General features: G+C 46.5%; 1 protein-coding gene across 3 annotated transcripts in view; it reads left to right on the forward strand.

Moving 5' to 3' along the window:
- Window positions 1-1035: 1035 nt before the first annotated feature.
- The window catches only part of NR4A3 (nuclear receptor subfamily 4 group A member 3), a 39001-nt gene continuing 21476 nt past the window's right edge, over window positions 1036-18560 (forward strand). The window contains exons 1-5 of one of the 3 annotated variants that reach the window (XM_033122601.1): window positions 1036-1590; window positions 4797-4970; window positions 7334-8301; window positions 11931-12060; window positions 12532-12704. In XM_033122601.1, the coding sequence (XP_032978492.1) occupies window positions 7336-8301; window positions 11931-12060; window positions 12532-12704 (1269 nt within the window). In that variant the 5' untranslated portion in view covers window positions 1036-1590; window positions 4797-4970; window positions 7334-7335. Of the gene's footprint in view, window positions 1591-4531; window positions 4590-4796; window positions 4971-7333; window positions 8302-11930; window positions 12061-12531; window positions 12729-18560 lie in introns of those variants that run through there. The other 2 variants (XM_033122604.1, XM_033122603.1) reach the window with 2 other exon arrangements.

Here is an 18560-nt window from a genome sequence, read left to right on the forward strand (position 1 = left end):
CCAGGCTTTCAGCACACCACTTAATGACAAATATATCCCGAGAGACCAGATCAAATCCCTTAGGGAGGGACCGACTAATAAATCCTGTTGATTGATTTCAAAATGTTTAATTTGGGAGATGGGAGGGAAGGCCCGTCTACAAGCATCAAAAAGTGAAAGTGCGAGCTGAGAGTTCCATTTCTGACGAGGGAGGGGCGGGGGGAACACTTGCAACAGTCAGACCTGCTCAGCTGTTCAACACGTGTGCGTTTTACACCCATTTAAATAGTTTCTGCTGCACCGCGCATGTGGATGGTAGATGTGCATTTAGTTGGGTTATATGGATCCAGTTAGGAAACTCACACCTTAAGTATAAAGAAGTAAAACCTTCTCTTCCCGGAGCTCTCTACATCCCTGTGTGAAACACGCACCCAGCAAATGATGGGCGATCAGGGATTAGCCTAGGCGCAGAGGGCCAGAGAGACGTAAACAGTTTTAGAACAGTTGCTGGCAAAAAGCGCAGCTGCACCTCAGGGAGTCTTTGGGTTGGTGCCTGACTCCTTCTGCACTGGCTGCCAGGTCACTCGGAGAAGCTGGCTAGCGGAGCCTTCCCTTTCGGAAGAGCTGTCCTCTCCCTTACCCCCTCGCCCTGGCTCCCTGCCTCGGGGCAGCCTCGGAGGAGCGCCAGCAGCACTCCTCCAACTCTACTCCACCCGAGCCTGACAGCTGGGCGGTCCCGCCTGACCCGCCGGCGGGCTGCTGCTCCCACTCGCCGACTCGTGCCCAGGCGAGCAGCGCCACTGCAAAAGGGTTGCCAGCGCGCGTCCGAAAGGCCCCCGGGCTTAGGCTGGCTGCGTCGTGTAGTTTCCATTGTGCCGCCCGGCGAATGGCCGGGCAACAGCGCGCGCGCTCACATGCACACATACCCTCCCTCGCACACGCGGAACCGGCTGGGCCAGGGGGAGGGAGGAGGAGGGTGACGTAGCGTCCCATGGCGTCACATTGACGTCTCGCATTCCAGGCACTCTATGGAGAGGCCGCTAGGGCTCCTGTGGCATAAATGACGTGCCGAGAGAGCGAGCTAACGCGCAGCCGGGAGAGCGGAGTCTCCTGCCTCCCGCCCCCCACCCCTCCAGCTCCTGCTCCTCCTCCGCTCCCCACACACAGACAAGCTCACACCCGCTCCCTCACTCTCACACATAGACACGCGCGCACACACACGCTCCGCACACACACTCCACTGTCTCCCGTGCGCTCACACCCCTCTCGCCCGGCGTCCTCGCGGGTGCAGCACCGCGCGGCAGCCGGACGCCCCTCCAGAGCTCACTTTGCAACGCTGACAGCGCCGGCGGTGGACTTGGAGGTGGGAACGGCGGCGGCATCCTTCCCGCTGGTCGCAGCCGGAGCCGGGACGCCGGTGGAACGCCTCGGCGGCGCTCTCCCATGAGTCGGGATCACAGCATCCCCTGCCAGCCTCTCACCGCCTCTGGGAGCCGCTGGGCTTATACACCGCAGCCCTTCCGGGACAGCAGCTGTGACTCCCCCTCAGTGCAGATTTCGGGACAGCTTTCTAGAAACTCGCTCTAAAGACGGAACCGCCACAGTACTCAAGTACGTATGAGATTCGCCCAGTTAATTGGGGGACTTGCTAAAAAGTTGGCGCTCTAGGAAGCGTCGCTCTGAAATTGACAACTTTGAGTGCGGGGGGTTTTCCCCCCTCACCTCCTCACTGAGGCTTTGCTTGAGGAGCGTCCAGTGGGTTCCTATCTGAAACTTTTCCCCTGTAGCGGGCCCGTGGGGATCTCTGGAGCTCGCGGGATTCCTCGCCCTCCAACCCCCACCCAAAGAGGCGAAAAGCCTCTAACAAAGAGGAGGACCAGGATTTGTGCAGTAGCAGCTCCAGCGATGTAATTCAGGGTATTTCGGCTCTAGTTGTCATGGTAATGATGCTCTCGGCGGCAGCGGCGGCGGCAGCAGCGGCAGGGAGTTGCATCTCCAGTGATGAACGGCAGTAATTTCCCTGCCTTTTAACTAGGATTAAAAAATAGGGGCTCCAGTGGATCCAAGTTAATACACCTAATGGTGACTCTGAGTGGTTTGACTGGGAGGCAAGGGGCCTGGGTAGCAGCAGCCGGAGTTTGCAAAGCGCTCGGAGGATCTCAGGAAAGAGGGCATAATTGTCAGAATGTGACTTATTGTATTGAAATGAGCCTAGGGCTCCACTAGACACGTCTGCCCATCGTCGCTGACTTGCCGGTTTACACTTTTCCCTTCGGAGGTAATCGGGTGTAATTGTGGACTCCCGCGCCCCGACACGCGTGGGGACCGTGTTCCTCTCCTCCGTGCTTGGCTCGTGTGGGAAAGGCATGTTTTACTCTTAACTGACAGAACTCGCGCTTTTGGAGAAGTTGCTCAGAGTGTTTTACTCTTAATAGAAACGAAAGTTCTCGGTGGTGAGAGAAGAACAGTCGTGCCAATGCAGCCGGCGGAGACTGACTTCCAAAGGCACCTCTAGAACCTGTTGGAAACGTGGGGCAGTCGTGAGGGAGAAAGCGTTTGTCCATTGAATCCAAAGAACGTTTTTGAACACAGCCGTGTATTTATGCCTCTAGACACTCCAGAGGAAGAGCTGCAAGGGGGTTGGTAATCAGAAATCTCGGGCTGTTATCCCAGAGCCTTGGGGTGCCAGGAGAGAGGTGCCGGGTACCTGTTTAGTCATTTCATCACAAATTCAATCCTGAATCTTCTTTTCCCACGATGAAGAAATATTTTGTAGAACTAAGTTGGGGAAAGAAAAAGCTGCCCAATGCGCCTACTGGGCGCAGTGAGTGAAGTTAGAGTTGATTCGAGTTGTCTTAGGGGAACAAGATGCTCTAACGTGAATATCGAAGACTCCTTAGGCCACAGCAGCCTCCACACCGTCTCCCTCTTCCTGTACCCACGCACCCCCTTCACTGGGACCGTGCGCTCTCAGGAATTCTCCCCGCCGCTTGTCTCCTCTCTCTCCCTCCGTCTTTCTGAGAATCTCTGTCTTTCCCTTTCTGTCGGTCTCTCCTCCACTCCTCCCGCCCCCGCCCAACCTCCGCCCCCGCTCCCCAGGGTTGGAAACTCCGCGGAGGAGCCCGGGTCACAATGGTGCGTTTCACGGTTTCCTCCACACGCTTCACCACCGGGAGGGGAACACGGGGGTGTTCCTTTCGTCTGCCTATGAGAAAGAAAGGGGCTTTGACAGAGGTAGTTATTTCTTCCTAATTTACAACCCCGAGGCTCCGTGCTCCCGGCCCCAGAGACCGCGAGCGGGAGCCGCAGAACGTGTTTCCAGGCGCGGAGTCTTTGCCTAGGTAACCGGCCAGTTGTGTATGGGTTGGGGGGGGAGGGGGGGACGAGGGGCGCTCCGCTCAGCTGTAAGATACGTGGTGTGGCTCTCTCTCCCGCAAACGCTGATGCGCCAGAGGAGCCCTTTCCCTGAAGAGACCATCTCCCACCGGAGTCATAGAGGCTAATCTTCAGAGAAGGGCTCGGCTTGAAAGGCCTCGGGGAAGGGCGGGAATGCGGGCACCAAGTGGAGGAAGTGGTTGGGAGGTTGCTGGAGACCCCCATTGAAGACGCGAAGGGTGGGGGACAGGAAGCGCTTGCTACAGCCGTGGGAAGATCCGTCCGTGCCTGCGCTAGAGCTCGAGCAAGCTTGCCGTAGGATTAGCTGGGGCTGGGGCTGAGAGTGGCAAGGGAATCCCTTATTTCCTGGCCGTCAGGGCTTCCCGGACCTGAAGGCTCCAAGTCCCTCTCTCTTCCCTGGGGGAAGCCCCGGGCTCAGGGTCTGCGGGAGACGAAACTTACACGACCCTTGCGGCCGTGCACCACCGAGGATTTGGGGGGTTTATTTCGGCTCCAAGTTTCCACCCCTGGAGCTGTGAGTGGATCCCAGAAAAGGGGGCGCTATAGGCCGGAGTTTGGGGCGCTAGGATCCTTCCTTGGGGCCCGCCGAGCTGTGCTTTCCGCTACAAAGTTTCACTGAGGCAATAAGCAGAGACGCTGGCCTCGGAGCCGCTCAGGCACCCTCCGGAATGTGCCCCTTCCGGGCCGCCGGAGGGCCCCCAGCCTCGAAGTCGCCCACATTCGAGGATACCGCCGGCTAGTTGCAAGGGGCCTCTCTCGGCCCTCCCCGTCAGCCACGAACCCCATCCGCCTTGTCGCCTTGCTTCCAGCAGGGGCCTATTTCCACTGTGCCCTTTTGTTTGCTTGACCCTTGGCCCCCGAAACTCCCGGCTAATAGAAGCGAAGCTCCATTAGCATTTAGAATGAAAAGCTCAGACTTTCTTAATTCCTCGGAGCATTCATGCATTCGTTCCAGACCTTGTGCATTTCCTATGCGACGTGTAAAATTTGTGTTTGAGGGGTGGTGGCGGGTGGAATTGGGAAAATGACTATTTTCCGCTCGTGCACACTCACTGACCCCCGAATTCGGGCGGAACTCTTTCCTCAAGTGTTTTCCTTTCTTTGGTTTTCCTGACTTCGTGAGCTCGGAACCAATTGTGGGGGCAGAGGGATCGATTTCTGGGCGACGTCAGACTGCGCCTTTTTAGCCTCCCTTCGGGTGCCACAAAACGGCGGTGAGCGCGGTGGGTGCGGACAGCCTTTCTTCGAGGGTGTGATGCTTCTTGCCCCGTGACTCCCGGCACTGCTTTCTTACCCTTATAATTCTTCGTAATTAACATAGCATTTCTAGAGGCCCCCACCAACTTCCAATACGCCCAGCCCAGGCCGCGGTTACCCAGCCTGGTTTGACTGTAACCTCTGTCCTCTCCTGGAACCCGCAGAGCCCACTGCGGAAGTGCGCAGCCCGGCAAGCCCCGGCCCTGAGACTGGACCCTCGGTGGAGCCGGGCAGCACCGCCGCCGCTTCGACTAGCCAGACGTCTCTGTTTCCTCCACTCTCGGCCTCTGCTGGAGAGACCCACAGCCCCACCATTCAGCGCGCAAGATATCCTCCAGGTATGTCTGAAGGCACTCCCCCTTATGTCTCCCCGGCTGGGAGAGGTGACTGGAGGAGCTACACAATCAGCAGGCAAACTGGTCGACTTGCCCAGCGCCAGGGCAGTGACTGCTAGCCGAGCATTTCACAATACAGGTGGCTTCCTTGCACGATGCTCCTCTGGATACCACACCCTGTTGCTACTGATTGGAGCAGCCAGATTAAATTAAGCATTGCATTTCTCAGAAACATTTTTTCTAAGAAAAATGCAAGTACACCATAGATTAGAATCTTTTAATACATTTTAATGTCTCCATTTTTACTCTTCTTTTATATCTGGTTTATACATTTAAAAGTCATGGGTCATGTCACTTAGAGCAATACAGAGCATTTTTGTTTGTATAAAACCCAAATCATTTGGGTGCAGAAGTGTGGATTATTGAAGCTCAGAGGGAAAGAGAAAAAGCATTTGACCTGAAAACCAAGGAGTAAATTTGAGTTGGCAAAAAGGAACTATTGCAGGCTTGGCTTGTAACACCTCTTTATGTATTTGTTAAAGGGATACCAGGTGCCAGGCCTGTGTAGGCACCAAAGATATGCAGATAAATAGAACTCAGTCCCAGCAAGCCACAGTCTATTTGGAAACCACAGAAAGACACAAGAGCAATAGGTAGGGGGGATTGGCAAAGAAGAATGACAGAAAAGACTAATGGAGGAGAAATCCTAGAGGTCTGAAGGAAGGAGAATACGTGAAACATCAGGCAGTGTTCTTTATTTTAAATGATTACCCTTTCACTTCACCCCAACAACTGGACTGCAGGATAAATAATCCTTTAACTTCAAACTAGTGAGTGTTTTGAAGTCCTGGTTGGAAAATAAAGGCTTGAACAGGCCTCTCCTCATCACTGTTTCTTTCAACAGGCCCTCATCACCTTTTTTTCAAGTCAAGATTTCATCCCTTACAGGCATGACTCAATCAGATTTGGAAATGTGGGTATAGAAAGATATCAAAGGAAATGTGAAGCACTCACTTTTCTATTAGTCACACCTTTTAAACCAGAGGCTCCAAATATAGATGTTAAACCTGGGTTTCCCTTGGTTCAGAGAAACCAACCACCAAAAATTGCCCATTTTACCATTTACATTTCACCATTAAAGGAAATAATTAGATAATTCATCCACTAGATCCAGTCATTCTCAGAGCCTTCTTCTCATCCAGCCCAACCTCTCTGAACAGTAGTAAGCACCCTGGATACCAGTTGTTTTGGGGGCTCAATATAGTCAAACTGGCAGAGAAACTAAATCCATTAAGAAACTGCTTTATTTTCTAGGGGTACTGATTGTGTCATAAGAAAATATGTCAACTAGCTTACCTATTATGATAGCTGTAAACTGTTGTCATACAACAGCTACTGATATATTTTATTAGTCAGATTTGTGGGGAATACACACACACACACACACACACACACACACTGTATATGGCAGAGAGCAAGTTTGGTGGGTGTTTTGTTGCAGCTGCTGATCTTTTTCTTTGCAGATGGTACACACTCCCCCGAATCCATTTCCTGGGCCTGTGTTCCCACCTCACCACCTAGCTGGCTGAAGTCATCAACAGGGGTCCAGTTTTTGTAGGCTGCTAGCCCTGTCTGGAAGAGTGGGTGGAAGAAATCAACCACAACTTTTGTGTGGGTGGCCTTGGTTGGCACTTATCACATGTTAGAATGTCACTGTTTCCCTTGGCCAGTAAGTCCCATGTAGGACTAACTTAGAGGTTTATAGATCAATGTGTGTGACTAGGGGGACCAGTGGCCTCTTTTCCCCAAAATAAACCAACAGGGCATTCACTGGCTTTCTTTTTCTTCTCCCAACTAGTGGCTAAGGTCACTCCAATTGATTTATTGGGCTCCAAACCACTTTTAAAAATATCACTGGAGAGGAGGCCGGTTGGTTCAGTTGGTTAGAGTGCAGTGCTGGTAGCACCAAGGTTGATAGTTTGATCCCTGCATTGGCCACTGTGAGCTGCACCCTTCTTTAAAAAAAAAAAAAATCATCACTGGGCCTATGAGGGAAGACATCAAATTTCCCATATCTGATGGAAGACAGGGCAAGGAAGAAAGGTGGGTACAAATGTCCCCCGGGAGCTGGGTTTTAGCATCCTGTGGCCTCTTTTGACAGTCTATCAAGGAGGGATTCAGCTTTCTTGCTAGAGAAGGGAGGGGAAAAGGAAGGAAGGAAGGGGTTTTCAATCTGTGCTACCAGGAGGAAAGGATGTTTCTTCCTCTCTATTTTCCAGATTGAAGATCAATGAACCCAGTGCTATCTATTAGCTAAGAAAGAGTGCTAACTTGCTTCTCAAAGACCCTTTTCCCTGTCCTTGCAGATATGCCCTGCGTGCAAGCCCAGTATAGCCCTTCGCCTCCAGGTTCCAGTTATGCAGCGCAGACCTACGGCTCAGAATACACCGCGGAGATCATGAACCCCGACTATGCCAAGCTGACCATGGACCTCGGCAGCACCGAGATCACGGCCACGGCCACCACATCCCTGCCCAGCTTCAGTACCTTCATGGAGGGCTACTCAAGCAACTACGACCTCAAGCCCTCCTGCCTGTACCAAATGCAGCCCTCCGGGCCGCGACCCTTGATTAAGGTGGAGGAGGGCCGCGCGCACGGCTATCACCATCACCCCCATTCCCACCCCCACCCGCACCCCCACCATCACCAGCAACAGCAGCAGCAGCCATCCATTCCGCCCCCGTCCGGCCCGGAGGACGAGGTGCTGCCCAGCACCTCCATGTACTTCAAGCAGTCCCCGCCGTCCACCCCCACCACGCCGGGCTTCCCCCCGCAGGCGGGGGCGCTGTGGGACGACGCTCTGCCCTCGGCGCAGGGCTGCATCGCGCCCGGCCCGCTTCTCGACCCGCCGATGAAGGCGGTGCCCACGGTGTCCGGCGCGCGCTTCCCACTCTTCCACTTCAAGCCCTCGCTGTCGCACCCGCCCGCGCCCAGCCCGGCCGGCGGCCACCACCTCGGCTACGACCCGACCGCAGCCGCCGCCCTCAGCCTGCCGCTGGGAGCCGCCGCCGCCGCGGGAAGCCAGGCCGGCGCACTCGAGGGTCATCCGTACCGGCTGCCCCTGCCCAAGAGGGCGCCCACGTTGGCCTTCCCGCCGCTCGGCCTCACGGCCTCCCCCACCGCGTCTAGCCTTCTGGGCGAGAGCCCCAGCCTACCTTCACCGCCCAACAGGAGCTCGTCGTCCGGCGAGGGCACGTGCGCCGTGTGCGGGGACAACGCCGCCTGCCAGCACTATGGCGTGCGTACCTGCGAGGGCTGCAAGGGCTTCTTCAAGGTGAGCACACGCCTTCTCCTGGCGCCCCCTCCCACCGCAGCCAGCCTCCTCAGCCATCCGCTCAAGTGAGCATCTAAGTAGGTCCTTCCGGGTTTGAGAGGTGTAATTGTTATAACCTGCGTTCCTGTAGCCTTTCCTCGCACCTTCACATCCATTGTCTCAGGTTGGTTTAACCTGAAGTCCATTACAGGAGGCCTCCCAGATGGACCTGAGGGGACTGTGAACTTCTGAGCTGGCAATGCCTTATGATCATTTTCCTGGAGGGAGCTTTCAGTAGATTTGCAAAGAGATCTGTGACCTCAAAAGAACTAAAACCTCATTACCTTCCTTGTCTGTCCATCCTGAGGGGATAGGGTATGTGTGCCAGGTCCTGGGCACTTGTATCTCATTTGTTCCTCATAGTAAGAACTAGGTCTCTAGAATCAGACAGACCTGAGATTGAATTCTGGCCACTCACTAGCTATTTTTATTAACGGTGTCTTTAAGGTAGAGCTTAATTATCCTCGTTTGGTAGATGAGGAAATGGAAACTTGGAGAGGTTATTCAACTGCCCAGGACATACACTCAGAGAGTGAGATGGAGACAGGATGCCGGCTCATGTTTGCATGGACCCAAAGTGGGGAGCATCTTCACAGCTCTGCAAGCTGCAGAACAGACAGGGGCAACTAGTTTGAGGTAGTTTGGGGCAGCTCCCCCCAAAGAAGATAGAAGCTGGGGTCTCACCAATCCACTCTACCTCTGTGCCCCACAGTACCAGGTGTGGAAGTTGTTCATTATCTCATAGACCCAAAGGAGAATTTTACAGTGGGAGGGTCTTCAGACTCCCTCGCATGTTACCCATGAGGCAGCTGAAGCCTGGAGAGGTGCAGCTTGTTAACAGTGATTTATCAGCACATGGGACAGTTCCAGCTGGTTTCTTCTGATTCTTGAATTCAGTGCTCTTTACACCACTCAGGGGAAAGAGAGCTTGTTCTCTTGCTGCTCTGCTTTAAGTATTGACTCCTAGATTTCTTCAGACACTTAATTTTTTGCCACCCTCCCCACTCCCCTGGCCATTGTCTCAGGAACTTGCAAACGCACAAATGTTCTATGATAATTAGTCTCTAGCCTCCAGTGCTGGTCAAGGTGGAGGGAGAGAGGAAGCTGGATGCTGATTGGGTAACCTAGGATTTGGGAGGCGAATAGGATGTATCTGGGAGCAGGCTGGAATTGGAGTCAGAATACTCAAATAGGAGTCCTTGATCTGTCACCTACCAATTGTATGACACTGGGCATGACACTTCTTTCTAGGCCTCAGCTTCCCTATCAGGTGAATAAAGGCTGTGAGTAGTAAACGAGACAAAACATTTATGAAAGCACTTAAAACGACAGTTCATTGTAAGTGAAAACTGCCAAGTATTTTTTAAAATGCACATGTTTGTGGATTGGCATACATACCAACAAGCAACAAGTTATTTTTGATCTGGAGATAGGAATCGTGTGATTAATTAAATTCTGCAGAAAAATGAGAAAATGCTTGTGGAAAGACTTCGCAGTCTGTTAAGTGCCATACTGAAGGTATGCATGATTATGATGTTTTAAATGTAGAACTCTCAGGTTAGCCTTTTTTTTCTGCCTTCACTGCTCAAGCTTTACCAGGGTTACTTTCAAGGAACCACATTCCTTTCACAGATTTGATGTGTACATCATTTCAGTGGAAATGCTGAAGGGCAGTGAAATGGGCAGCCAAGAAAGGGAAAAGAGGAATACAAGTAACTTCAAATATAATCATCCCTGAATAATTGAGAGTTGACCAAAATACAGGGGTGGTAATACATTCCTAGTCTAGAAATGTCAATTAAGTTTCCCCAACAGCGTTCCTTTTCTGCAGCAATCCCTTGAAAACAAATCTATACTTGAAAGGGTGGGGGGTGGTATGGGCGAGAACTACCCCACAGATCTGTTAATTAAGGGAGCAGGAGCAGGTTTTACCCAGTGGCTTTCTACCATTAAATTGAATTCTTTAAAAATGTGACATGAAATGCAGTTAATGATGGAATTCAGTGATTGAACTGTAACGATCTCTCCCTGTCCTTAAACTGCATAGGCACATGCAACGGCAGAAAAGGTTTCAGGTTATTGGGGAAATGTATACCTGAAGCAAAATGCCACCAGCGCTGCAATTGGCATATAGCCTTGAGGATAATGGCAAGAAACAGAGTTTTAGAAATTACTGCGTGTTTGAGGAAAGAGAGCTTCATTCAGAAAATACAACTTTCCTACCCTTACAGACTGCTGAGAATTTAAATGCTGGAAACTCAGAAGGGTGATTGTGTTTTGGAATTTTGCGTTTTAAACTAAAATCATCAACTAAAGCAGGGGAAATGTATCTGGCTTTGTTAGATTTTTTTTAAGTTTTATATGAGCAGTTTAGAAATGATCTCCGAACATGAAATTAAAAGGTGATACAATGAAAACTAATAAATGGGGGTTGAGGATTGCTGAAAGTAAACATTGAAAATAGGTCTCGAATTTTGAGCACAAAATAGATGACCAATCCCAAATTACCTGGATTTCTTTTTCTTAGGCTTACCAAATAAATTCCAACTGTCTGCTCTATTTGGAGTTGTATAGATTCAGATAATTTCTGAGTGATTTCTCCCTAAGTGGTAAATACACAACCTTTGCACAGAAGTTTTTAGTTTTTAAAAACTCAAGCCTCACTTATATAATATTTGGAGCATAAAATTATTGTTTTCATTTATTAATTGTTTCCATGTGTCATTTAAAAAATTATGTGTGATTCTGAAGAATACAATGTTATTTTACATCCAAGTCTAAGTTTTATCTATATTTTACAATATGGCTATTTTGATATCTATGTCAATAGTTATTTATCAAATAACCTAGTAATGGGAATTTTCATTGAAAGTACATGGCTCTCATATTCCTTTCTTTCTCTCATTCTTTTTTGTTTTTGTTTTTTTCTTTCTTGGATGTGATAGTGGTTTTTAGCATCCAATTTTAACTTTTTGTTTTCAGCAATCAGAAATGTCCAGTTCACCATATATAGTCTTTTAAAGACAAAATAAACTACACAGCCTAATTAAGTGATTTTTTTTGCATTAAAACATCATTTCCTGTATGTTTTAACTAGACAAATCCTGATTTTTGCTTTTTATGATTTCATCTCTATTGGGGAACAAAGCCAGTTAACTGTGATATTTGACTTACAAAAGTGATCGCCAACAAAGTACATCCCAGATAACTTTGATTTTATTTTAATAAGGTCAGCAATAATCAGGGGAATAGAACAAGTCGAAAATTGTTCCCAAAGGGATATTAAAAGTGGAGATAATCTAATCCTCCAAGGTATGATATGTTGACCTGGTAATTTCAGATATGATTTTATCATTCAGACTTGGATGTCTCCGGAGACTTGCTTCAGAATAATCCAAGATGATTTTCCGTGTCAGCAGCTAACACTAATAAAATTGTTTTTCCTGCAGGCTAGCGTGTTAGGAAATTAAATTTATCTAATTATACGAATTGCACTGTCACTTTTCACATTGTAATTAAAATACATCTTGTCAGGTCCTACCTCTTTCCAGAAACTATTAGTTGACTATCTCTGTATTGTATTTTCTCAGAGAACGGTGCAGAAAAATGCAAAATATGTTTGCCTGGCAAATAAAAACTGCCCCGTAGACAAGAGACGTCGAAACCGCTGTCAGTACTGTCGATTTCAGAAGTGTCTCAGTGTCGGAATGGTTAAAGAAGGTATGAATATGATGCTTTTTATACCACTTGTGTATACGTATTCTCAGATAGCACTGAAAAAAAATGTTAATATTTACGTTGGGATGGTGAATTTTTCTTGTTTCCCTTTCCTTCCAACATTTTATTTTTACGGAGTATGTTTACATTTAAAAATAGTTGAGAACTACGTATTTTAATTTCTCAAAATCAATAGAGAGCTTGTGTACATACATTTTTGTTCTATTTAAGACGGAAACTCTTAGGGCTAATTCATTACCATATGTAAGTATATGGGTGAGCTTTATGCTGCTTATTTCAACTCTCATTACATCACTCTGTGAATATTATTCCAAACTTATTGCCACTTTTAAATGGTTGGTCTCATTAATGATTGTTCAACTATAAAGCGTTTTGATTCCTTTTTGTGATTTATGGCATGCTAGTCACGAATATGTTTGAAAACATTTTTTTCTCTCTTTCTGTCGGTATCAGTTGTCCGTACAGATAGTCTGAAGGGGAGGAGAGGTCGGCTGCCTTCCAAACCAAAGAGCCCGTTACAGCAGGAACCTTCTCAGCCCTCCCCACCGTCCCCTCCGATCTGTATGATGAATGCCCTTGTCCGAGCTTTAACAGACTCAACGCCCAGAGATCTTGATTATTCCAGAGTAAGTTTTATGTCCTGCTTTTGATGGTACTAGTAATAAGAGTTGATTGAATGACTTTGTGCCTGCCACTGTGCTAAACAATTTTTGTACTGTGTTTCCCTGAAACAGTTTTCTTACCGTGTTTCCCGAAAATAAGAGCGAAAATATTTTTTGCTCCAAAAGACACATTAGGGCATATTTTCAGGGGATGTCTTATTTTTTCATGTACAACAATCTACATTTATTCAAATACAGTCATGTCATCTTCTTCTGGAACATTGTCATAATGTACTAAATGGGTCCGTCCGGCTGAAGATCTTAACTGGGACTTATTTTCGGGGTAGGTCTTATTTTCAGGGAAACACGGTACCTTTTCTATATTTCTCACTTCATTTAGCAATTCCAGTGCATCCATTGCACCAAATAATTTTTGCCTTATTGGATCTCTAAATGCCTTAACAAATGACCCTGACAGTGCTGCACCTGTCATACCCATTGTTACAGGATTCCCGGTGGTTATGCCAATGAAAGTTTGCACAGGTGAATTACAATTTATTGATTTCTTTCATGGTTTAGACAAAGTGACTACTGGTTTTTCCATATTGTAATCAAACCATCTGGGTGAGCTTTAAGTTATCCTTAAGCAGTTTACCCAGTTGCACTAGCATTGATTGACCTGCTGCTTATTCAGAGGGATTAGACCATTGATGTAGAGCAGGAAGCTCTCGCCTTGACATCAGGAGGTGTCAGGAGGGCTGGGACGCAACGCTTCCTCTACTGCTTCCTACGTGAGTCACCTGGCTTCTGCTCTTGGCTTTCTCATCCCTGTAGTAGAGAAGACCCCTCAGAGGGATGTTTTGAACATCATTCGATGGTTGAGAAAACATTCGAAAACCATAAATGATTACCAGTCAACCAAAATATATGAACATTTCTATTTCATATGGGCTATAGTAAAATACCAGTTAGAATTCTGCAAACTGCCAGAAACTTGGATAACACAGGGAAGAACCATGAGAAAGAATTTTATGAGCAGATGTATAAACATTACCGTAAGGCAGTTTTTAAAAAGATTTAATTAGAGAAGCGAACTTCTAGTAAGACAGGGTCCTGCCAAAGAGGGAAAGGAAGGAAAAAATCACAATTATCAGGCAATTTCTACATGCTAGACATTGTGGTACATTGTCTCCTTCAACCATTTAAGGAACCATGAACTATAGGGATAGTTAACCCCACTCATTCTAAAACAAGAAAACTTAGAAACACAGTTTGCAACAGGTCAGAGAGATTCCAGTCCAGGGATCCCCACTTGGTTGATCTGGCCTGGCGGCTGCTACCAGATTGCCCTTCTCAGCCCTAATCAGTATTTCAAACTTCTGGTCGAACTGCTGGCAAAGAGTGTGGATGTGTCTGTTATGTGTCCTCCTTTTAGGTTGCAATGTTGACAGAAATGAAAGGGTGACTGGTACACCTGCTATGATCCTCCTTCCCTACCCCTACCCTAATTACCGGTTGTGAAGCCTCCTCTCTGGACCTGATCATAAGACTTCATACGAGAAGCATGGCAGATCCTTAGCACCAAAGGTTGAGGACTCTTATTCTCATTTCCAGTAGCTTCTCTTGACTGAAGTCAAGTCTCAAATACTAGTCTAACAGAATAATACAGAGGTTAAGGCCTTAGGCTTTGAAACCATGCAGGACCCTAGATTAAAATCCCAACACCATCATTTAGTAGCTGGGTGACCTTGAGCAACTGATTAAACTTTTTAATGCCTCAGTTTCCTCATCTGTGTTATGGAATAATAATAATATCTACTTCCTGGGGTTTGTGACGATTAAATAAGATTATACTTGTCAAAACTTCAGCAGAATGCCCTCCCTGTTTGTTATGTCCTTGCCAAACCTTATTCTACCATTTGTTGAATGTCCTGAGTATGAACACTTCACATGTCAGGTGCCATATAGCAATACCATTAAGGTAAGTATTATGATTCCTGTTTCACGGATGTGGAGAGAAAAACTGAGAAAGGCTAAAGGACTGACTTGCCCAAGGTCACATAGCTAATATGCATCAGAGATGAATTAGAAGCTAAGTGTATTGGACCCCAAAGTTCATGCTCCTAAATACCAAGCTTTACTGCATCTCTGATTTCAGCGAAAGTGGGTGCTGGGAAAGCATTAGGGAATAAAGACTTCTCCCTCAAGCAACTTCAGCCTCCCTCCTGCAATTTTTCTGAATTAATGAAGCGTTTCCGCACTGCCCACACTGAGGCACAGAATCTGTTATTGGGCGAGGGCATTTGAAATCACTACTGATGGTCAGTCCAATAATTTAGGCCCCAAAGATGATTTTTTGGGCCCCAAATTATCAGATTATTAGTCTACATGGCTAATTAGTTATTTAGTGGCAAACCCTCCCCAGCACTTTGAGCTGTTCCAGCTGGGAACTCTCTCCACACTGAAAAATCAATCCACCATGTTTGCTTACCTCTGCACCACTGAATGTGTTAGACTGGTGTCATCATCCTCATCAACAAACATTTATCCAATTTAATTGTTAGCTTTGTTGAAAATAGCAGATTGACCATGCCAGAGTCTGGGTCACATTGATACCACCTTTGGGGCCTGGCTCAATTTTGTAAAGCGTATTTATTTTAATTGCATTGTTTTGAAGTCAGGTTGAACCTCATAGTTTGGATTCTCCTGCTTTAAGATAGCTTTAACATATTATCAAAAATTGGACCAAAATCAATTAAATTAAAAGACTTTTTAAAAAATACAGTGAGTTTTTATCAGAAACTTGGATGAAGACAGAGAAGGCATGCTGATCACATTTACAGATGACAGAAATCTGGGAGGGATCGCTAATATGATGGATGTCAGTATCAACATTCAGAGTGATTTCGACAGGTTGGAACAGGATGGGCTGACACCATCATGAGGAAAGTTAACAAAAATAAATGTGAAGCGAAGCATTTAGAATTTTAAAACATGGGAGAGCCTTGGCCTGTCAGTAGCTCATGTTAAGAAGATCTTGGGAGTTTATTCCATACACACTTACTGTGAACCAACACAGTATATGTGTGGTGGAAGGGAGGGATGCTAAATTACCTTCGGCTGCAGAAGGAAGGGACCAGAGCCAAGCTGGTGTTGGTCCCACGAACTCTGTCCTGTCAGATCACACTTCAGAATTGAGTCCAATTCTAAGCTGGGGTTTAAGAGGGATGTGGACATACTGTTTCTAGAAACTTGTACGAGATGATTGGAGGAAATGGAAATATGTGGACAGGAAGGGAGAAGCTTTGGCCAGGAGAAGGTCACTCTTTTGTCCTGTGGCAGAGGACTGTTGCTCCCAAGGATAGATCTACAGGGAGAAGGAGGGGGCCCCTTTCAGATCACTCTGAAAACAAAGATGAGCCCCCTTAGCTACAAGAGCTGCTGTGGCAGTGTGAGTTCATCAACACAAGTAACTGAGAAGAACACATAACAAGAGTTCTCACAAGCAGAGAGGTTATTTTGGATGATATTAAGTTCCTCCCAACTCTAAGATTTTATGATTCTGGGATTTACCTTGTTACCCCTAAATGCAAGGGATTATCTATACATATAAGAATATATGTTGTGAAGTAACTTATTGTTTAACAAGATTGAACTTGCTTTGTTCTCTAAATAAACATTAACATAAAACAAATGAAGCAAAATGAATTTACTGAATGCCTTCTTTGGGCTAGGCACTGTCACATATATTCTTACATAATTTCACTTAAGCTCCAGCTTTATGTGATATAATTTATGGTTTCAGTCATTTTTTTAAAGAATGTCATTCATTGAAACTCAATTTTCATAATACCTTCTCCTTAAAGTTTTATATTTATAAATTTCTAGAACTGGAGGTGCCTTTGAGATCATGTACTCCAACCCCCACGTTTTCAGAGGAGTAAGGAAAGGATTACAGAGGTTAAGTGGCTTGCCTAAGATCAGTGACAGAGCTAGGCTAGATCCAACTCTCCAAACTCAAGGTGCTTTGTTTCTATTTCACCATACTGCTACTTATGTTTAATGGCAACTTACTAGATATTTAAAGAAATAAAAACTTCATTTGATTTTTAAAAATTACTATAATAGTAATATAGATCCACTGGTAGTTAAAAAGGCAAACCATTTAGAAGTGGATAAAGTGAAAAATGAGTTTCCTCTCATTTATTCCTGCCTAATCCTATGCGTCAGCAGTAGCTCATGTTAACATTTTAATATGTATCCATAATTTATTACATTTTATATAAGAATTTGCTACGAATTTGCCTTGTCAGTCAGTTGATTTGCCGGAAAGAATTTATAAAAGGTATTAGCTTCCCCTAGTGAATCAGGCGAACAGAAAAATGAGGAAACGTTTGCCAGGCAGGGGTGTTCTGATCTTCATGTACCAGCATACGTGCCTTTTAGGTAGCAGTGGAGCAGTCTTCCCCATTTGTGGGAAAAGGAGGTGGAGGAGTTGTATTCCAAGGCTCAGAGGAAACAAATGTTTTAGAGGCCAGAGAGAGAGTTCCTTGCTCTGTGAAGCGTTCCTGGCTCTGGGACCTTCATATTTCCTTTGGGCCAAGCTTCTCTCCTTCAAAATTGAGCTCAGATCATTGTATATCAGTGCAGTCAAAACATGTCACATTTGATTTCTTTCTTCTCGAAATGTTGCTATTCTCTGCCCCACAGTTGCTTTTAATTTAGCAATACAAGTATATATAGATACTGGGTTTGGCATCAGAGCCTGCACAATTATTAATGAGAAAATACACTTAACATCCTCATTAGTTGGTCATTTTAAGAATTTTTTTGTTTGTTTGTTTGTGGGGTTTTTTTTAGCAAACTAGGATATTTTCTGGTAATTGATGTCACTTAGTATGGTAACAGAGCCAAATACAAGAGATAACTGCTCGGATAAAATCAGGCACCAGCAAATGGCATTTACGTATGTTTATAAGGTAGCCTGAGAAACACCAAGCCTAACATGTTAGACCTACAGAGTAAACAGCATGAAAACTGCAAAGAGGGTGGTTTCATGGGCCTCCTCAGAAGATCCTCTCAAATTGCCTCTCAATTCATTAGATGATTCCAGGCCAGTCCCTGCCCCTCTGTGGGCCTGCTTCCTCATCTGAACGATGTGGAGATTGGACTAAGTGCATTCCCATGATCCCTTCCAGCCTTTTAATTCCCTGACCCGCTGACCATCAAACCTGCTACGTGTAATTCCAGTACGGCTGCAGGTCTGCAGGGCCCAAAGGATGGTGCCCAGACTGCCTCTGTCAAAAAGAGCCAGGGTGTTGGCTTAAAATGTAGATTCCTGGGCCACACCCAGACCTACTGAATCAGCATTGGGGTGGGATGGGGGTGAAGGCAGTCAGGAATCTGTATTTTAACAAGTGCCTCGGATGATTCTCTGGCACGCTAAGTTTTGAGAACCACCAACGCAGTTTAATAAGAACAATTCAATTTCACCTCGAACCTCCTCTTTCCCAGCTTTCCAGAAAGCAATGAATTCATTTAACAGATGTTGATGGAATGGCTCCTGGGTGTCAGGCACTGTTCTAGAGCTGTGGACACATTGTTGAACAAGAGAAGCTCCTGCCCTCATGGCATTTCCATGCCGTGAAGGAAAGAGGAAGTAAACAAACACTTAACTGCAGTGATGACTTTGGTGGGAGGAGAGGGACTTTGGGGGGTTTTGTTTGTGTTTGTTTTTAAGGGAAAGTAATTAGATAAGAAAAAAATAAATTTGGGGAAAATATATTCACTGCCAATTTTTAAAGTGTAAGAACCTAAGAATATGTACATATAGTTTGGCTTGTAGAATGATCACATCTAAAATATACAAAGAAATATAAA

Source organism: Rhinolophus ferrumequinum, chromosome 12 (genome assembly GCF_004115265.2).
Source record: "Rhinolophus ferrumequinum isolate MPI-CBG mRhiFer1 chromosome 12, mRhiFer1_v1.p, whole genome shotgun sequence".
NCBI lineage: Eukaryota > Metazoa > Chordata > Mammalia > Chiroptera > Rhinolophidae > Rhinolophus > Rhinolophus ferrumequinum.